Source organism: Lagenorhynchus albirostris, chromosome 1, assembly GCF_949774975.1.
Source record: "Lagenorhynchus albirostris chromosome 1, mLagAlb1.1, whole genome shotgun sequence".
Classification (NCBI taxonomy): domain Eukaryota; kingdom Metazoa; phylum Chordata; class Mammalia; order Artiodactyla; family Delphinidae; genus Lagenorhynchus; species Lagenorhynchus albirostris.
In genome coordinates this window covers 91572500-91592639 of record NC_083095.1, presented here as the reverse complement: position 1 = coordinate 91592639, position 20140 = coordinate 91572500, and the positions used below count along the sequence as shown (strand labels likewise).

Sequence of the window (20140 nt, the reverse complement as noted above, 5' to 3'; positions counted from 1 at the left end):
GTCAATTTTGGGGGAATGTAACAGTTTGTTTATAATTGCATGGTAAAAATATTATTGTTATTTTACTTTTTAATAAACTTTTAATTTTAGAACAGTTTTAGATTTACAGAAAGATCACGAGGATAATACAGAGAGTTCCCATATATCCTGGACACAAATTCCTCTGCTGTTAGCCTCTGATACTAGTTTGATACATTTATTAGAGTTAATGAACCAATACTGATATATTTTTGTTAACTAAAGTCCATTCTTTAGTCAGCTTAACTGATTTTTTAACTGAATGTCCTTTTTTATGTTCCGGATCCCATCCAGGATACCACATTACATTTAGTTATCATATCTTCTTAGGCTGTGCCAGTTTCTCAGACTTACCCTATTTGTGATGACCTTGACAGTTTTGAGGACTGTTGGTCAGGAATTTTGTAGATTATCCCTTAATTGGGATTCTTTTGGAAGGAAGTCACTATGCACAGCTCACACTTAAGGCGTAGGGCGTTATGCATCACCTTCTTGAAGGCAGAGTATCTAATCATTTGGAATTTGCCAGCACAAGAGATTTCTCTCTTTTCTACCATTTATTTATTTATTCAATTATTTATTTATCAGTCTGGACTCATGGACATTTATTTTATACTTCGGATTATAATCCAATACTACTTTTGTTATTTTGTTACTTGAATGGTTCTACCTATGGCCACTGGGAGCTCTTGATTTGGCTCCTGTATCCCTGACATGTCCCCATCACTGTGGGCATTTGTTTGTTTGGCACTTTCTTACTTTCTTTACTTTCTTTCGCCACAAGATGCTCCACACTCACCTTGTACATTTCTTGCCCAGTCCTGGAGTCAGCCATGTTTCCCAGGAGCCCTGGTTCCTTTTATTGGAGAATGGTATTAGAAACCAAGTGTTAGGTCTGGGTGTTAGATATACTTGTCTTAGTCACTTTTATTTATCTCACACACTGCCTAACACATAATAGATTCTCACTAAATATTGTTGAGCGGCTTTGTGTTGGTGGACAAGATGATTATTCATGTGCCCTGTTGTGTGCTCAGCAGTGAACTTACTGACTACACAGGAAGATAAGTTATGTGATCTTGGATACTTTGAGTTTGAGGTAGTCACAGAACATTTGATTCTAGATGTCCTGATGGTAGGAACTGAAGAGAGGAAGAGAAGGGGAGGAAGAAAGGGAAGGAAGGAAGGAAGAGAAGAGGAGGGAGGGAGGGAAGGAAGTCTTGTGAAACAGACAGACATTGACTTTGGAGGAAAGGATAATGGAGTCACCAATCTACCAGAGATGGGAGAGAGCAAGAAGGGGATAAAGCTCCTGAAAACCACAATACGAATGGTTCTTCTTCTTGTTCCTTTTGAGATCATTTTAATTAAGAAAAACTACATGAGGTAGGTTAGAGAGGTTGGCTGGCTGGCTTGAGTCTTCAAAGGAGAAAACCAGGATTGTCTGTGTCCCAGCCAGTGTTGACTCAGACAATCCAGAAATGAGTCCCTGGGTCTGGAGAGCCCGGCTGAAGCTTGAGGAGGCCCTGGAAGCTGTCTTCACTACCAGGGTTTGAAGTTTCATTACTTGACTTGTTGTGACGGGCAGATGGGCTGGAACAGTCACATGTGATATTCAGATCACTGCTGGGAGATGTGACCTCTGCCTTCGGCTGTGAAGAGGGCCAGAATACAGGAAATAAAATAAGGGGGTAGTGTTTGCAAAGTTTATTGAAGCAGTGGATCCCTTTATCAGATAGCACTCATGGTTTTTCTTTTTACCTTGATAAAATTTGTCAAAGAACTAATAAAATAATGATGTGTGGTTCACAATATATGTAGCTCATTTGTGTTTTATAGTTTTTTCATTATGTATCTCATTTTTGACAGTGAAAGTTATGATTATTTTTAAACTCTGGAAGAGTGGGATATTAGGATGTTTACCTTGAGACATGTTACATGGGCATTTGGGCACCCATCATTATGTGGGAGGCATAAGCTTTTTGATACCCCTCCACGCTTATACTCAAGAGGGCTAAATCATAACTTTTCTGCCTAAAGGTCAAAAAAGCAGGCAACTCACAGAGCAGGGTCCATCTCATTCACCTTTACCTAATGCTTGTTATTCTCCTTGCCCAAGGATTTATCACTTCACAAGCTGAGAAACTCATGCATATGAAATAAGAGCCCCTTGAATTTGTCTTTATTACCCTGGTCATGTTTGAAAAGGAGTTTGCACTTGGGATAGGAAGCAGAAAGGCTCTCTTGCTGAAAGACAGGCCAGACTCGCAGAAGTGGGTTGGCTAAGGAATGTGGACACACTGCAGACATCTTGCACTGAGGCTAATTCTTGCAATGATGTGGTCATACGTGGTAGAGCCCAGCTGTTTGCTCCATTGAGAGGGGCTTTAGCTAGCCCACACAATCTCTGAGTGCTGTGTCTGAACTGGATCCAAATATCCAGCCTGCTGAGGCTCACCCAGCCCCCAGAGTGATTGGAGTTGGCTTATTACAGAGCACAACATTCAAAGCAACTGGTAAGAAAAGTTACAGACAAAGACTTAGTAATTGAAAAAAATGGAACGTATAGCAGTAAAGTGGAATCTAAACATATTTTCGCCCTCCCCCCATAAACTATTAAGATACAGGTAAAAACCGTTTATGCTTAATCTTTGGTCAGTTGATGGACATTTTGTGATTTTTGTTATCTATGCCACCAGGAATGCTACTGGGCGAATATCATCATCTCCCCTAAATACATCTTTGCCTTAACATAGGGATTAAGACAGTGTACTCTAGAATAAGACTTCATGAGTTCAAACTCCATTCTCTACTTCCAAGCTATGGGACCTTGGCTAGTTTGTTAAACCTTACTGTTAAAACGGTAATAGTAAGGTTTAGCTCAAAGAGTTTCTATGAAGATGAAATAACGTATCTTTAGCACTTACTATATCTTTTCCCTTTGAATTTTACCTTTAATGTGAAGAATGCCACTGCCACTTGCATGGAGCTTTATCTCTGACTTTTTTTTGGTGGTGGGTTGGTAGGTATGGCGGATGAAGTGAAAAGGAAGAAGAGGTATGATTGCTACACTTCGATTTTCACAAAAAAGTAACTCCATTAATGATTTGTCTTCTTTGTTAATGATTTTCATGCTGAAACCTTAGAGTAAAATCTTTTAGAATGGAAATCATCCAACTCGTCTACTTTAGACTTTACATATCTTAGAACTTTCCAACTTAAATAAGACATTCATTTATTTCTAGAATTAAAGGTGTTTTTTTCTGTGTGTAAGTAGAACAAATGCCACCCAGCTTCTTTGAACATGTTCTGTTAGTTTGCAGTTCTCAAAACCGAAGTCAGCAGAGGAGAAATCTTACATCTTCCTAATACTTTGCATTAAGCCACAAGACATAGTAGTATTTAGTGTTGTTGAAGAATGAATGGTAACGAGATTAAAGCAATTGTCATTTGACGATGTTGGTTGAAATTAAATAATATATTAGGCTTTCCCTGGTGGCGCAGTGGTCAAGAATCCACCTGCCAATGCAGGGGACACGGGTTCGAGCCCTGGTCCGGGAAGATTCCACATGCCTCAGAGCAACTAAGCCCTTGCGCCACAACTACTGAGCCTGCACTCTAGAGCCCGCGAGCCACAACTACGGAAGCCCGTGTGCCAGAAGCCTGTGCTCCGCAACAGGAGAAGCCACCTCAAAGAGAACTCCGTGCACCGCAGTGAAGAGTAGCCCCCACTCACCGCAACTGGAGAAAACCCTCACACAGCAACGAAGACCCAGTGCAGCCAAAAATAAAATTAATTAATTAAAAAATATATATATATACATTATTAAAAAGGGAAAAGTTATTAAACTCAAAAAAGTCAGAGCATGCAAACAAAATAAATCATAATTCAACATTATATAGAATTTTAAGAAATTCAGTGAAATGAAAATGTGATAACTAATGAAAGGGAGCTGTGAATGCCTCATTCTAATGAAGCAGAAAGCACCTGTTTATGAGATAAGAAGTTCATACTTTTAAAGTAAAATTGTTGCTTTAAATAAAAGATGATGATTCACTCAATGAATGAATCCAGAATCTACTGTGTATCAGGAGACAGAGATGTAAAAATAAAATGCCTGCTCCCAAAGCACTAAAAATCTACAGGAAAGTTAACTAAAAATTACAGTGTACTATGAAAAGTGATGATAGAGGGTGTTTTAGAAACTCAGAAGAGGAGCTCCCAAAGGTGAAGGTAAGATTGGAAAATCTTCCTAGAAAAGAAGGTGCGAGGATTAGGAAACAAGATGGCGGAGTAGAAGGACGTGCTCTCTCTCTTGTGAGAATGCCAGAATCACAACTAGCTGCTGGACAATCATCGACAGGAAGACACTGGAACTTACCTAGAAAGACACCCCACATGCAAAGACAAAAGAGAAGCCGCAATGAGATGGTAGGAGGGCTGCAATCACAGTAAAAGCAAATCCCATAACTGCTGGGTGGGTGACTCACAGACTGGAGAACACTTATACCACAAAAGTCCACCCACTGGAGTGAAGGTTCTGAGCCCCACATCAGGTTCCCAACCTGGAGGTCTTGCAATGGGAGGAGGAATTCCTAGAGAATCAGACTTTGAAGGCTAGTGGGATTTGATTGCAGGACTTCGACAGGACTGGGGGAAACAGATACTCCAATCTTGGAGGGCACACACAAGGTAGTGTGCGCTTCGGGACCCGGGGGAGGGAGCAGTGACCCCAGGGGAGACTGAACCAGACCTACCTACTAGTGTTGGAGGATCTCCTGCAGAGGCGGGTGGTGGCTGTGGCTCACCCTGGGGACAAGGACACTGGCAGCAGAAGTTCAGGGAAGCACTCCTTGGCGTGAGCCCTCCCAGAGTCCACCATTAGCCCCACCAAAGAGCCCAGGTAGGCTCCAGTGTTGGCTTGCCTCAGGCCAAACAACCAACAGGGAGGGAACCCAGCCCCACCCATCAGCAGTCAAGCAGATTAAAGTTTTACTGAGCTCTGCTCACCAGAGCAACAGTCAGCTGTACCCACCACCAGTCCCTCCCATCAGGAAACTTGCACAAGCCTCTTAGATGGCCTCATCCACCAGAGGGCAGACAACAGAAGCAAGAAAAACTACAGTCCTGCAGCCTGTGGAACAAAAACCACATTCACAGAAAGATAGACAAAAGGCAGAGGGCTATGTACCAGATGAAGGAACAAGATAAAACCCCAGAAAAACAACTGAATGAAGTGGAGATAGGCAACCTTCCAGAAAAAGAATTCAGAATAATGATAGTGAAGATGATCCAGGACCTTGGAAAAAGAATGGAGGCGAAGATCGAGAAAATGCAAGAAATGTTTAACAGAGACCTAGAAGAATTAAAGAACAAACAAACAGAGATGAACAATACAATAACTGAAGTGAAAACTACACTAGAAGGAATCAATAGCAGAATAACTGAGGCAGAAAAATGGATAAGTGACCTGGAAGACAGAATGCTGGAATTCACTGCTGTGGAACAGACTAAAGAAAAAGGAATGAAAAGAAATGAAGACAGCCCAAGAGACCTCTGGGACAACATTAAATGCAACAACATGTGCGTTATAGGGGTCCCAGAAGGAGAAGAGAGAGAGAAAGGACCCAAGAAAATATTTGAAGAGATTATAGTCAAAAACTTCCCTAACATGGGAAAGGAAATAGCCACCAAAGTCCAGGAAGTGCAGAGAGTCCCATACAGGATAAACCCAAGGAGAAACACACCGAGACACATAGTAATCAAACTGGCAAAAATTAAAGACAAAGAAAAATTATTGAAAGAAGTAAGGGAAAAATGACAAATAACATACAAGGGAACTCCCATAAGGTTAACAGCTGATTTCTCAGCAGAAACTCTACAAGCCAGAAGGGCATGATATACTTAAAATGATGAAAGGGAAGAACCTACAACCAAGATTACTCTACCTGGCAAGGATCTCATTCATATTTGATGGAGAAATCAAAAGCTTTACAGACAAGCAAAAGTTAAGAGAATTCAGAACCACCAAACCAGCTCTACAACAAATGCTAAAGGCACTTCTCTAAGTGGGAAACACAAGAGAAGAAAAGGACCTACAAAAATAAACCCAAAACAATTAAGAAAATGGTAATTGGAATATACATATCGATAATTACCTTAAACATGAATGGATTAAATGCTCCAACCAAAAGACACAGGCTTGCAGAGTGGATACAAACACAAGACCCATCTATATGCTGTCTACAAGAGACCCACATCAGACCTAGGGACACGTTTGGACTGAAAGTGAGGGGATGGAAAAAGATATTCCATGAAAATGGATATCAAAGCAAAGCTGGAGTAGCAATACTGATATCAGATAAAATAGACTTTAAAATAAAGACTGTTACAAGAGACAAGGAAGGACACTACATAATGATCAAGGGATCAATCCAAGAAGAAGATATAACAATTATAAATATATATGTACCCAACATAGGAGCACCTCAATACATAAGGCAACTGCTAACAGCTGTAAAAGAGGAAATCGACAATAACACAATAATAGTGGGGGACTTTAACACCTCACTTACACCAATGGACAGATCATCCAAAATGAAAATACATAAGGAAACAGAAGCTTTAAATGACACAATAGACCAGATAGATTTAATTGATATTTATAGCACATTCCATCCAAAAACAGCAGATTACACTTCTTAAGTGTGCATGGAACATTCTCCAGGGTAGATCATATCTTGGGTCACAAGTCAAGCCACAGTATATTTAAGAAAATTGAAATCATATCAAGCATGTTTTCTGACCACAATGCTATGAAATTAGAAATGAATTACAGGGCAAAAAAACGTAAAAAACACAAACACATGGAGGCTAAACAATACGTTACTAAATAACCAAGAGATCACTGAAGAAATCAAAGAGGAAATCAAAAGATACCTAGAGACAAATGACAATGAAAACATGACGATCCAAAACCTATGGGATGCAGCAAAAGCAGTTTTAAGAGGGAAGTTTATAGCTATACAAGCCTACCACAAGAAACAAGAAAAATCTCAAATAAACAATCTAAGCTTACACCTAAAGGAATTAGAGAAAGAAGAACAAACAAAACCCAAAGTTAGCAGAAGGAAAGAAATCATAAAGATCAGATCAGAAATAAACGAAATAGAAACAAAGAAAACAATAGCAAAGATCAATAAAACAAAAAGCTGGTTCTTTGAGAAGATAAACAAAATTGATAAACCATTAGCCAGACTCATCAACAAAAAGAGGGAGAGGACTCAAATCAATAAAATTAGAAATGAAAAAGGAGAAGTTACAACAGACACTGCAGAAATACAAAGCATCCTAAGAGACTACTGCAAGCAACTCTATGCCAATAAAATGGACATCCTGGAAGAAACTGACAGATTCTTAGAAAGGTATAACCTTCCAAGACTGAACCAGGAAGAAATAGAAAATATGAACAGACCAATCACAAGTAATGAAATTGAAACTGTGATTAAAAATCTTCCAACAAACAAAAGGCCGGAACCAGATGGCTTCACAGGTGAATTCTATCAAACATTTAGAGGAGAGCTAACACCCACTCTTCTCAAACTCTTCCAAAAAATTGCAGAGGAAGGAAAACTCCCAAACTCATTCTATGAGGTTACCATCACCCTGATACCAAAACCAGACAAAGATACTACAAAAAAAGAAACTTACAGACAAATATCACTGATGAATATAGATGCAAAAATCCTCAACAAAATACTAGTAAACAGAATCCAACAACACATTAAAAGGATCATACACCATGATCAAGTGGGATTTATCCCAGGGATGCAAGAATTCTTCAATATACGTTAATCAATCAATGTGATAAACCGTATTAACAGATTGAAGAATAAAAAACATATGATCATCCCAACAGATGCAGAAAAAGCTTTTGACAAAATTCAACACTCATTTATGATAAAAACTCTCCAGAAAGCATAGAGGGAACCTACCTCAACATAATGAAGGCCATATATGACAAACCCACAGCAAACATCATTCTCAATGGTGAAAAACTGAAAGCATTTCCTCTAAGATCAGGAACAAGACAAGGATGTCCACTCTCACCACTATTATTCAACATAGTTTTGGAAGTCCTAGCTACGGCAATCAGAGAAGAAAAAGGAACAAAGGGAATACAAATTGGAAAATAAGTAAAACTGTCACTGTTTGCAGGTGACATGATACTATACATAGAGAATCCTAAAGATGACACCAAAAAACTACTAGAGCTAATCTATGAATTTGGTAAAGTAGCAGGATACAAAATTAATGCACAGAAATCTCTTGCATTCCTATACACTAATGATGAAAAATCTGAAAGAGAAATTAAGGAAACACTCCTACTTACCATTGCAACAAAAAGAATAAAATACCTAGGAATAAACCTACCTAGGGAGACAAAAGACCTGTATGCAGAAAACTATAAGACACTGATGAAAGAAATTAAAGATGATACCAACAGATGGAGATATACCATGTTCTTCGACTGGAGGAATCAAGATTGTGAAAATGACTGTACTACCCAAAGCAACGTACAGATTCAATGCAATCCCTATCAAATTACCAATGGCATTTTTTACGGAACTAAAACAAAAAATCTTAAAATTTGTATGGAGACACAAAAGACCCTGAATAGCCAAAGTAGTCTTGAGGGAAAAAAACGGAGCTGGAGGAATCAGACTCCCTGACTTCAGACTATACTACAAAGCTACAGTAATCAAGACAATATGGTACTGGCACAAAAACAGAAACATAGATCAATGGAACAAGATAGAAAGCCCAGAGATAAACCCACAGACCTATAGTCAACTAATCTATGACAAAGGAGGCAAGGATATACAATGGAGAAAAGACAGTCTCTTCAATAAGTGGTGCTGGGAACACTGGACAGCTACATGTAAAGGAATGAAATTAGAACACTCCCTAACACCATACACAAAAATAAACTCAAGATGGATTCGAGACATAAATGTAAGACCGGACACTATAAAACTCTTAGAGGAAAACATAGGAAGAACGCTCTTTGACATAAATCACAACAAGATCCTTTTTGATCCACCTTCTAGAGTAATGGAAATAAAAACAAAAATAAACAATTGGGACCTAATGAAACTTCAGAGCTCTTGCACAGCAAAGGAAACCATAAACAAGATGAAAAGACAACACTCAGAATGGTAGAAAATATTTGCAAACGAATCAACGGGCAAAGGATTAATCTCCAAAATATATAAACAGCTCATGGAGCTCAGTATTAAGAAAACAAACAACCCTGTCCAAAATTGGGCAGAAGACCTAAATAGACATTTCTCCAAAGAAGAGATACAGATGGCCAAGAAGCACATGAAAAGCTGCTCAACGTCACTAATTATTAGAGAAATGCAAATCAAAACTACAATGAGGTGTCGCCTCACACCAGTCCGAATGGGCATCATCAGAAAATCTATTAAACAACAAATGTTGGAGAGGGTGTGGAGAAAAGGGAACCATCTTGCACTGTTGGTGGGAATGTAAATTGATACAGCCACTATGGAGAACAGCGTGGAGGTTCCATTAAAAACTAAAAATAGAATTAGCATATTACCCAGCAATCCCAGTACTTCGCATATACCCAGAGAAAACCATAATTCAAAAAGACACATCCACCCGAATGTTCATTGCAGTACTATTTACAATAGCTAGGACATGGAAGCAACCTAAATGCTATCGACAGATGAATGGATAAAGAAGATGTGGTACATATATACTATGGAATATTACTCAGCCATAAAAAAGAATGAAATCTGGTAATTTGTAGAGACATGGATGGATCTAGAGACTGTCATACAGAGTGAAGTTAAGTCAGAAAGAGAAAAACGAATATCATATATTAACACATACATGTGGAACCTAGAAAAATAGTACAGATGAACCGGTTTGCAGGGCAGAAATTGAGACACAGATGTAGGGAACAAACGTATGGACACCAAGGGGGGAAAACCGCGGTGGGGTGGGGATGGTGTTGTGCTGCATTGGGCGATTGGGATTGACATGTATACACTGATATGTATAAAATTGATGACTAATAAGGATCTCCCGTATAAAAACATAGGTAAAATAAAATTAAAGAAAAATAAATAAATAAAGGATGATGACCAAAGTATAACAGCACATATTTAAGAAATTAACAGTTATAGATGGGCATTAATTGAGAAAGCAAAAGAACTCACTACTTCCCCAGATCCTCATCTCTTAAGGCAACCAGTTTTAACCATTTCTGATTTTAGTTCTTCTCACATTTATCCCCATGACACCATGTTCTGTGTTTGTGCTTCTATGTCTAGATTTAAATAGTACCTATTGGCTTCTTGCCATGAAAGATGGGGACATAGCTCACTTAGATCTTAGATCTTAGACTTTTAGCCATTCTATAATCATTTGGTACTTATAAGCATTATATATCTAAGCCTCTATTTCTTGGATCAATTGCTTTATTTCTCTCCACACCTTTCTTTCCAACTCGTTTCTTGATTTATGATACATAAAGTTTTAAAATATTTACATTTTGTTTTGTAACCATTGTAAATTGTAACATCTTTCATGTTTTGTCTGTAGGTTGATTCTAAAGGTTGAGGAAACAGTAAAGAATGTCTATATTATTGTGATTTTTCATGTACCTTGGAAAATCTTTTGAATATCTTGCTTTGCAGGACTGTTAGGACTGATCCTGGACTCTTTTTTTCTTAGCTTTTTTACCCTGTTATATGTGTTGTTACTCCATAAATACACTCCTTGTCAGACAATATATCCTGATTTTTGTCTGAAAAACATAGTTACTCCAACAGCAGACACCCTACAAAGGCTTAGGGATCCTCTGAAGTTATTCCAGGGTTTGATTTGGGGTTGGACTGAATCCAGTGGAGTTGTTGTAATGGGCTGTTGGTGGGGAAGGTTTGAGGTGGTTGACTTTGGCCTGGATTGTCATTTTAGATTGAGGGAACTTTTATGAAGCTTGGGTGTCCTCTGCCCCAGCCTTCTACCCTATCTTTTCCTCTCACTCCCCTTTCTAAGATTCTGAGTAGCCCTAGGAAGTTCTGGGCACTCTGAACTGAAGCTTGGGGCACTAATTTGTCACAGGAGGGAAAAAGAATTGAGAGCCTTTGGCTTAGAATTCCTAATAAAGTCTTTCTCTCTTCCTTAGTCTCTTATGGTTCCTTTGGCTGAGTAGCTAATTTAGGTCAGAAGATGATTCCACCACAATGCTGCTGTGTGTTTTCATTGTCCTTTTCATATGTAAGCTTTTCATGTTCATTATTTCACTTGATACACACACACACACACACACACAAACACACACACACACACACACACACACACACACACACACACAATGTGGACAAGGCAGACATTTCATTATCCCAGTTGTAGAGAAATAAAATAAGGCTCAGAGAGGTCCTAACGTCATGCACATATTAAGCCTCTATCCAATCATTTTCTCTCTAGCCTTGGAGAAGCCGTGGGCTTTTGGGTATGGATTTGGGACCCTCTCCCTGGCTCCTCCATCCTTCTTCCTATTTCTTTTTCTGACCTCAGCATCAGTTGGTCTGAAGTGTACATTTTTCCCTGCAGAGTATTCCAGGTTCTCTGGGGCTGTAAAGAGAGTACAGGACAGAGCAAAGACTTTACCTCACTTCCCAATCCTGCATTTGGTTAAAGTAGTGAGTTCAGAGGAAATGCAGGAGGGTTCTGTGCATATACAGGTATGCATTTTAGCTCTGCAGTTGTTCTTAAAGGCTTATACTTATGGGACTACAGTATTTATACCAGCAAGCCTTGGAATAGCTCCTAGTTTGTGAAACTGATTGCAAAACCTTTGACCTGCCTTATCAGCCCCTGAACTCGAGGAACTGGCATCAAGGTTTAGGCCCTCAGACGTGGCAAAATGAAATGAATGAATGGTTTCTTTTGGGTCTCTGTGTGTTATACCCTCTGCCTTAGTTTCCAGTGTAAAATTTGTTAGATCTTTACCCAGTTGCTCCCTTAAATTGTTAAATAGGATCATTTGGATCCTGAATGTATCCTGAATGGAGGCTTTGCTCCAAGACATGTGATGAACTGTAAACAAGGAAGCCAGAGTGACATTGGCTTTATTTTCCTGTAACTGCTGGTATCAACTATGTTTCCAAATTTTGGCTAAAGAAATATTTACGTGTTTTGGCTTTTTTTTTTTTTTCTAATGTCAGGGTGTGCATTCCTGTAATTCTGGTGAAAGGAAGAATGTGGTCACATTTTACAGGGTAGCTGGGCCATAGGAAAAAATATACACAACTTCAATGAATAGAAATATAAAACCTTACATTCAGTAGATTTTATGATGACTTTTCTTAACTAGATTGGTACATTTATTGTTTAAACTAGTCTCATATGGCTCCATAACTTTTTATATCTGTGCATTGTGATAGAAAGCACTGCATTTTGTTCCTGTGGTTTTTATTTTCCTGATGTGCTATATGCATAGGTGATATTAAGCATATCCGTGTTGGTATCTTGTGTTAAAATGTCCCAAACTACTAAGCCAGCATTGAGTCCCATGAGTTTACTTTTCTTGTCTGCAAAGATTCATACTGTTCTAATAACTCAGGAATTTTTTCCTTTTATTTGGTCATATATTCTTTTTTTTTTTAAAGTATGGAATTCTCGTGATTGAATTTTTTTTGTTTTTGTTTCAGACCTAATGTCTGTGGATCACGTTACAATGCTTACTGTTGCCCTGGATGGAAGACCTTACCTGGTGGAAATCAGTGTATTGTCCGTAAGTAAATAGTCTGTCATTTTTCATGTTCTTGTTTTGTTGTTTTGGTTGCATGGTGATTCTTCGTATTCGGTCTTTTGTAACTGCATACCATTAATATGTCTATAGCAGAGCCTTCCAGCTCTAAGATTTTCCTACTTTCTCTGAATCCAGCTTGGGAAATATATTAACTTGGTCAAACCACTGTTATACTTTAACTCAATGACTTCCTTTAGAATGTTTCTGAGATAGAGGGAATAGAGCCACAGGGATACTTTGATCAAGGTTTCATGTCATGGCATACCTTGTGCCTGGCTGCATAGACTATGTAATCACTTTGATGGAGTTTTGAAAAACAGTTTATCATTGCTGCTTTCCTTACTGTAATTTCTAACTGTGTTGGCCACCCACAAGCCCGCCCAAACCTTGTATGTTGAATTTCGGTGATCGAGGCTAAAAGCAGACCTAACTCTTAGACAAAGGGGAGAGGAAGCAGATAGAGCATCATATGAGGATGAGTGAAAAGACTAGGGGAAGAACTCAGATGGTACCAGAGATTCCTCTACCGACTCTGCTTCTGTGGGAAAGCCCCAGATTCTCATCATACCCCACAAATGTTGAGCGACAAATTACATGCAAGACAAGGTGCTATTTAATGGCGATACTAAGTCAAGTTAGTTATGGCATCTGTCCTCCATGAACTTTTACAGTTATCATACCTGTGAAATAATTTTTGTTTTTAGAAAACTCCATTTGTATAATGGGAAATTTAGAGCTGAAAGGACACTTAAGGAATTACTTCACCCCCCTTCTTATTTGGCCAAGAGTGGTCTGTGGAGAGGAAGAGATTATTTCAACCAGCATTCTCTTGGTGACCTGAAAAAGCTAATCCCTTTCCCAATTCTTGATTTTAACTAAAAGCAATTTATTCATTTGGCACATTGTGGTTTACTTCAAGATCATACCTGACTCACTAAGAGAGGGGTATAATGGTATTTGGAGTTTTCTAAATGAACTTGACAACAAAACCCTTTCCCTAGTGTTCTATAGAATCTCTGAGAAATGCTGACTTCAGGTATTAAATAAATGTTTGTAGGATCCTTTGACAGCTTATTTCTTAATAGTTTTCAACCTCCATCCTAGGCTCTTCTGATGTTTCAATGCACTGTCTATCAAGGGTATTATTTTTGGCCTTGTACATTTCATTTGCCCTTGCAAGTTTGTTCAGGAGTTTGAAGGAAAGGATCAAGCCTTATGAGTATAAAAAGTAGTGACCAAATCTTGGTCTTCTGTTAAATATAAATCATTTACCATTTGAACTTATTCTTTAGTCCAATAGCAGAGCATTTGGTACAAGTATGATATTAGATTCTGGGTGGCATGAAAATGTTAATAATTCTCTAAAAGATGAATGGCTTCCTGACTGTAGGATCAGTACTACTGAAGTGGATTCACACGTCTTCTCTCAGACTTTGGATGTAATTCACAACAGGACTAAATGTAGGATACAAGTTCCTCCATAGATCATATGTTCTTGACTGGCAGGGTCTTATCTAGGGAAGTAGTCTTAGCAGGGCACAGTATTTTTATAAAAATTAGTAAACTTTAAGCATTTATAATAAAATAGGCTCCCAAGAATACTGCTACAATTTTTATATTATTACATCTTAAAGTTAGCATAAAAACAACGTGTGTGTGTGTACACACACACACACACACACACACACACACACAAGATTTTTGTTTATTTTATTTTCCCTTTATAGGATATCTTGGGTTTTTGACAGATTGAGAGCTGTGGAATAAGCAAAGAGAGGATGGAGAACCACTGATACGGATAAGGGAGTTGCCGAATCTTATAGCCAGAGTTTATTTAGTCCAACAGATTTGTTTTATAAATGAATAAATCTGAAGCCTAAGGTCACATAGGTCATGATGGCAAAGTTAACAAGGAACCTGATAGGCCAGGTTTCCTCACTGGAGGATTGGGGCCCTGTAAATCACCGTGCTCTGAAGCCATGTGCTAACAGACCTCTGGTTTTGTTCACAGCCATTTGCCGGCATTCCTGTGGGGATGGATTTTGTTCTAGGCCAAATATGTGCACTTGCCCATCTGGTCAGATAGCTCCTTCCTGTGGTTCCAGATCCAGTGAGTATAACATGTCATTATATATAATATTATTTTATGTGGTTATGCCCGATTTTCTCCTAAATTTGCTTTTGGCTTTTCTCTTGCCTGCAATACATTTTTTTTCACTAGAACATCTGCCTTCTCTGTTCTGCCCAAAATACTTGGAATGGCTTTCCTCAATCTGGGCTCTCATTTCCCTTCTTCACTTTTTATAGGGAAATTACCTATGGGAAATAGTTACTGTGAATAATATAAAGATTATGGCTTCCTTCTGTGTAGGTGTCACCTTATTCATTTTTGTATCTCCAGTGTAAACACCATAAAAGATGCTCAATGAAATGATTGTTTAATGAACATTTTTTGGCTCAAGAAAACTAAGCATTCTTCCTTGTGGTACTGAAATATGAATCTGATTAAACACTTTTTACAACTTGAGACCCCTGCTTTTGCAAGAAGAAAATGGAAGGAGTCATCATGGCAGTTTATTGGGGATGATTTATCATGAAGCACAAACATATTTTCCCTTTCAGAATTTTACCACTTTGTTCATTCTGTTCATTATTCAGAGACTTTGCTTGCTTGTTCTATTGGTTTTTGTTTTGAAATGCAGGGTGCTCAGCAGTGAATTAGGGGAAATGTAGGGCTTGGGAAGGAGGTGAGTCATTGGTTGTTAAAAAAGTTGAAGTTCATGTCTATATAAATAGCCCCTCAACACCTTGACCATCACCAAGGCAAAAACTTAGGTTCCTTTTCCATTTCCCATTTCTGATGGGAAAATACACTCCTCTTACAGTGTGTTCTGGTTTTGACAAGGTTTTAAGGAGAGTATTGTGGAATAAGCGCATTCTCTTTCATCGATTGCAAGTAGAGACTTCCGCGGGGTCAAGATTCATTACCTGTTAAGAGTCCTCACATTTAACCGTGGCTCTCATGAACCAATTAACAGGACGGGGCAAGTAGTGCAGGGTAGCAGACCCTTTTGGTGCCCATGCACATACCTTGGCATTCATGGGTGACACAAGTGACTCTGCCTGGGAGCTCTGTAACATTTTTCTGGCCACGGAGCATGTAGGACAAGCTGGAAGGCTGAGGGGCTTAATTAGAAGCACCTTTTAACCAATGACAAACGGAGAGTGTTGGATAAGTGCCCATGCTTCCTTGCCTCTCCTTTTGCATAACTGCGAAGTGTGTTATGCACTGTCTTCTGAAGTTCCCTAGTGGGATTGAGCCCTAGTTGCCCACAGTAGGAATAGGCTTGATCATGTACTTTATAGGCTTTCTTTCACTTTCCCAGTCTCTTACCAGTGTTTCCTGAAATTACTTCTAAAATAAACTACTCACATTTGAATTATTGTCTCAGAATTTGCTTCTGGTGGAAACCAAACAGAGATAGTCTAGCACTAAATACAGACAGTTGTAGGTTGGGATAGAAACTCCCCCTTGGGCTGGGACTCATTAACTTATTGCAATGGGTGTAGCATGTTCTTACTTGATCTCAGCTTGGTTTTCAATGTGTGTCCTCCAAGCAAGGGTAGGTTAGTTCTACATATCAGGAGCACTTGAGCTGGAGGAATATCAAGAGGTAGAGAGCTCAGCTGGAAGCACTTTGGGGAACATGTCGGATGTCTCCATCTCCATCAGGATGACCTCCAGGCTGCCTCTGAGGAGTGAGAGCCTCAGGGTGGGGAAGGAGTCTACATACCAAGTTGGGAACAGAACCATCTCTCAGACTGGTTCTTGAACCAACCAACAACACTGCACTCCACTGGGGGAAGAAAATATTGCCGGATGGCAAAACCGGGTATCCAGCTGGAAAGGTCTTCAATGATAGTGTGAGCTGCTAATGATTTAATCAAGTAAAAATCATGAGATGTGGAGAAAGGATGTTAACAAGATCAGAGGGAAAAGCTGCGGTCCTAGTAGACTTTAAGCTAGCAGTGAGGTGGGAGGAATATAGTGGTATGGTCTTGTGGGCCAGGTTAGGGTAGAGGCTGAAGTTCAAGACCTGTGGGTGGTGCTCTCTGAGATGGTTTGGGTTCATCTACGGTACTTGGACATTGGACAAAGCCCCCAAGTAGCTGGTGGTTGAGAGTGGTGTGAGAGGGAAGATATGGTTTCATCAGGGTTTTTCAGGCATTTGGAGCCTTTAAAATTGTTGGCTTGGACTCTACCTGAACTAATAATGTCCAGACAGCTTGCACAACTAAAGATGGCAGAATGTTTTAAATGAAGGGTAGCTGGGGATGTTCAGAATTCATTTCTGATCTTTTTAAGTGATGTTCTAGGGAACAGCTCTGCCGTCCTATAGAACTTCCTGCCAGTGATGTGGTAGACACATTTGGATAGATCCCTTTGCTAACTGCCCTGCTAACAGAAGAATAATCCAACTCAGTGAAATGTTTGCATTCACTACCTGTGGTTCTGCTAAGAGGGAGTCAATATCATTTTATCAGTATTTCCTATAAGAAACTTTATACTTGTTATGTGATGGAGTCAAGGAGGTCTGGGCAAGTTGTAGGACCTCTGAGGCCACAGCCTTCTCATTTGAAAATATAAAGAATGAAAGGAGGGTTTTTCTTTCAGGTTATTTTCAACTTGTGTCCTGTGACTTGTAAAATAGGAAATGATCTCTTAGTGGCCTGAATGAGAGATCGCATTTCCAGAAAGTCCAAATTGCCAGCCAGCAATTCCTTTGGACACCCGGAAGTCATGGCTTCCCTTAACCTATCGGGAGTCTTGCTGCCAGTCATTGAGGCACCAGGGCAAAAAGAGGATTGGCTAGACAGGGTCAGAGCGAGTTTTCTAGACTTTAACTCCAGGTCTATTAGGACTGCTCTCTACTCTCTCAGTCTCTGAGGCCAGAGATAGATCCTGAGCAACCCTAATTCTCATAAAGACCTGTCATTGGTGATCCATGAATTCACTCAAACTCTCCTTAAATATATAGAAATATACAATAGATTATCTTCTTAAGTAATATACAGTATGTTGTTATAAAAGGTGCTCCCTAAATTTCACATTTTAGACTTTGGAGATCAATTTTATGCTCATCCTGTTTTATTCTTTATGTTTTTAAAAAGGATTTAAAAATTAAACTTATTATTTTGAGATAATTATAGATTCACATTCAGTCGTAAGAAGTACTGTGTAGAGATCCTGGGTACCTTCTATCCAGTTGTCCCCATGTTAACATCTTGTGAGACTATCGTGCAATATCACAGCCAGGATATTGACACGGATACAGTCTAGATACAGAACATTACCATCACCACCAGATCCTTCATGTTACTCTCATATTCATTTCCTCCTACTTCTCCTTAATCGTGACCACCACTAACCTGTTGTCTATTTCTATAATTTTGTCATTTCAAGAATGTTGTATAAATGGAATCACACAGTATGTAACCTTTTGGGACTGGCTTTTTTCACTCAGCATAATTCTCTGGAAATTCATCCTATTGTTGTTGTTGTATATATCAGTAGTTTGTTCCCTTTTATTGCTGAGTAGTATTACACACTATGGATGTAACACAGTTTGTTTAGCCACTCACCCATTGAAAGACATATGAGCTCTTTCTAGTTTTTTTGATTTTCAAACAAAGCTGCTATGAGCATTTATGTACAGGTCTTTGTGTGAATGTAAGTCTTTATTTCTCTGGGATAAACGTCCAGAACTGTAATTAATTGCTGGGTTGTACTGTAGTTGCATATTTAGCTTTTCTAGAAACTGCCAGCTGTTTTTGGAGTGACTGTACCATTTTACATTCTCACCAGCAATACATGAATGACCCAGTTTCTCTGCATTTTTACCAGCTTTTGGGGTTGCCACTATTTTAAATTTTAGCTATTCTGATAGATATATAGTAATTACATCATTGTAGTTTTAATTTGCATTTTTCTACTGGCTTATGATGTTTAACATCTTTTCCTGTGTTTATTTGTCACCTGTATATATCTTCTTTTTGTTGTTGTTTTGAATTTTATTTTATTTTTTTATATAGCAGGCTCTTATTAGTTATCTATTTTATACATATTAGTGCATACATGTCAATCCCAATCTCCCAATTCATCCCACCACCACCCCCGTCCCACCACTTTCCCCCCTTGGTGTCCATACGTTTGTTCTCTACATCTGTGTCTCTATTTCTGCCCTGCTAACCAGTTCATCTGTACCATTTTTTCACCTGTATATATCTTCTTAAGTGAAATGTCTCTTCACATCTTTTGCCTAATTGGATTCTTAACTATTTTACTGTTTATATAACTTAAATACTAGCTCTTTGTCAGATATGTGATTTGCAAACATTTTCTCCCACTCTGTAGCTTGCCTTCTCATCTTCTAACAGAGCAAAGCTTTTAAAAATTAAGTCCAATTTATCAATTTTTCCTTTAATGGAAAAAAATCACGCTTTTGGTTTCAAGTCCAGGAACTCTTTGCCTAGCCCTAGATCCTGAACATTTTCTCCCTTTTTTCTAAAAGTTATAGAGTTTTACATTTACATCTGTGATCCATGTTGAGGTACTTTTTGTATGAGGTGTGAGATTGAGGTCTAGGTGTAGTTGATACCTGTGGATGTCTAATTGCTCCAACACCATTTATTTCTGAAAAGGCTATCCTTTGTCCATTGAATTACTTCTGCATTTTTGTCAAAAATCAGTTGGGCATATTTGTGTAGATCTACTTCTGGGTTCTCTGTTCTATTCCGTTGATCCATTTGTCTGTCCCTTCTCCTGTACGATACAGTCTTGATTACTGCAGCAATGTGGTAAGTTTTGAAAATTGAGTAGACTAATTTCCTCCCACTTTATTCTTCTTTTTCAAAATTGTGATTCTAGTTCCTTTGCCTTGTCTGTATCTACAAAAAAAATCTTTCTAGGATTTCGATAGGAATTGCTTTAAACCTGTGTGTCAGTTTGGTGAGTATTGGCATCTTTACAATTTGGAACCCCTTTTAGTTGGATAAAATTTTATCATTTTTAATTCACTTCAGTTTAGTTAGAATTTGGGGTGCTGGGACTCCCAACGTGAATCCAAGCTCTAAGGGTGTAAGAAGGCCAGGGGAACAATTGTAGAGCAGTGTGTTAGTGAGTTTGAGTGAGTGTGCTGCAAACACATGCTGAAAGTGTAAGAACACTCAAAGGATGGGAAGGTGGTACTGTAGCTAGTCTGGAAGAAGTG

General features: G+C 38.8%; 1 protein-coding gene across 1 annotated transcript in view; it reads left to right on the top strand.

Moving 5' to 3' along the window:
* FBN1 (fibrillin 1) overlaps window positions 1–20140 on the top strand; it is a 253476-nt gene that overhangs the window by 22737 nt on the left and 210599 nt on the right. Inside the window, exons 2-3 of the mRNA XM_060149482.1 lie at window positions 12769–12851; window positions 14881–14979. Of these exons, the coding sequence (XP_060005465.1) occupies window positions 12769–12851; window positions 14881–14979 (182 nt within the window). The remainder of the gene's footprint in view (window positions 1–12768; window positions 12852–14880; window positions 14980–20140) is intronic.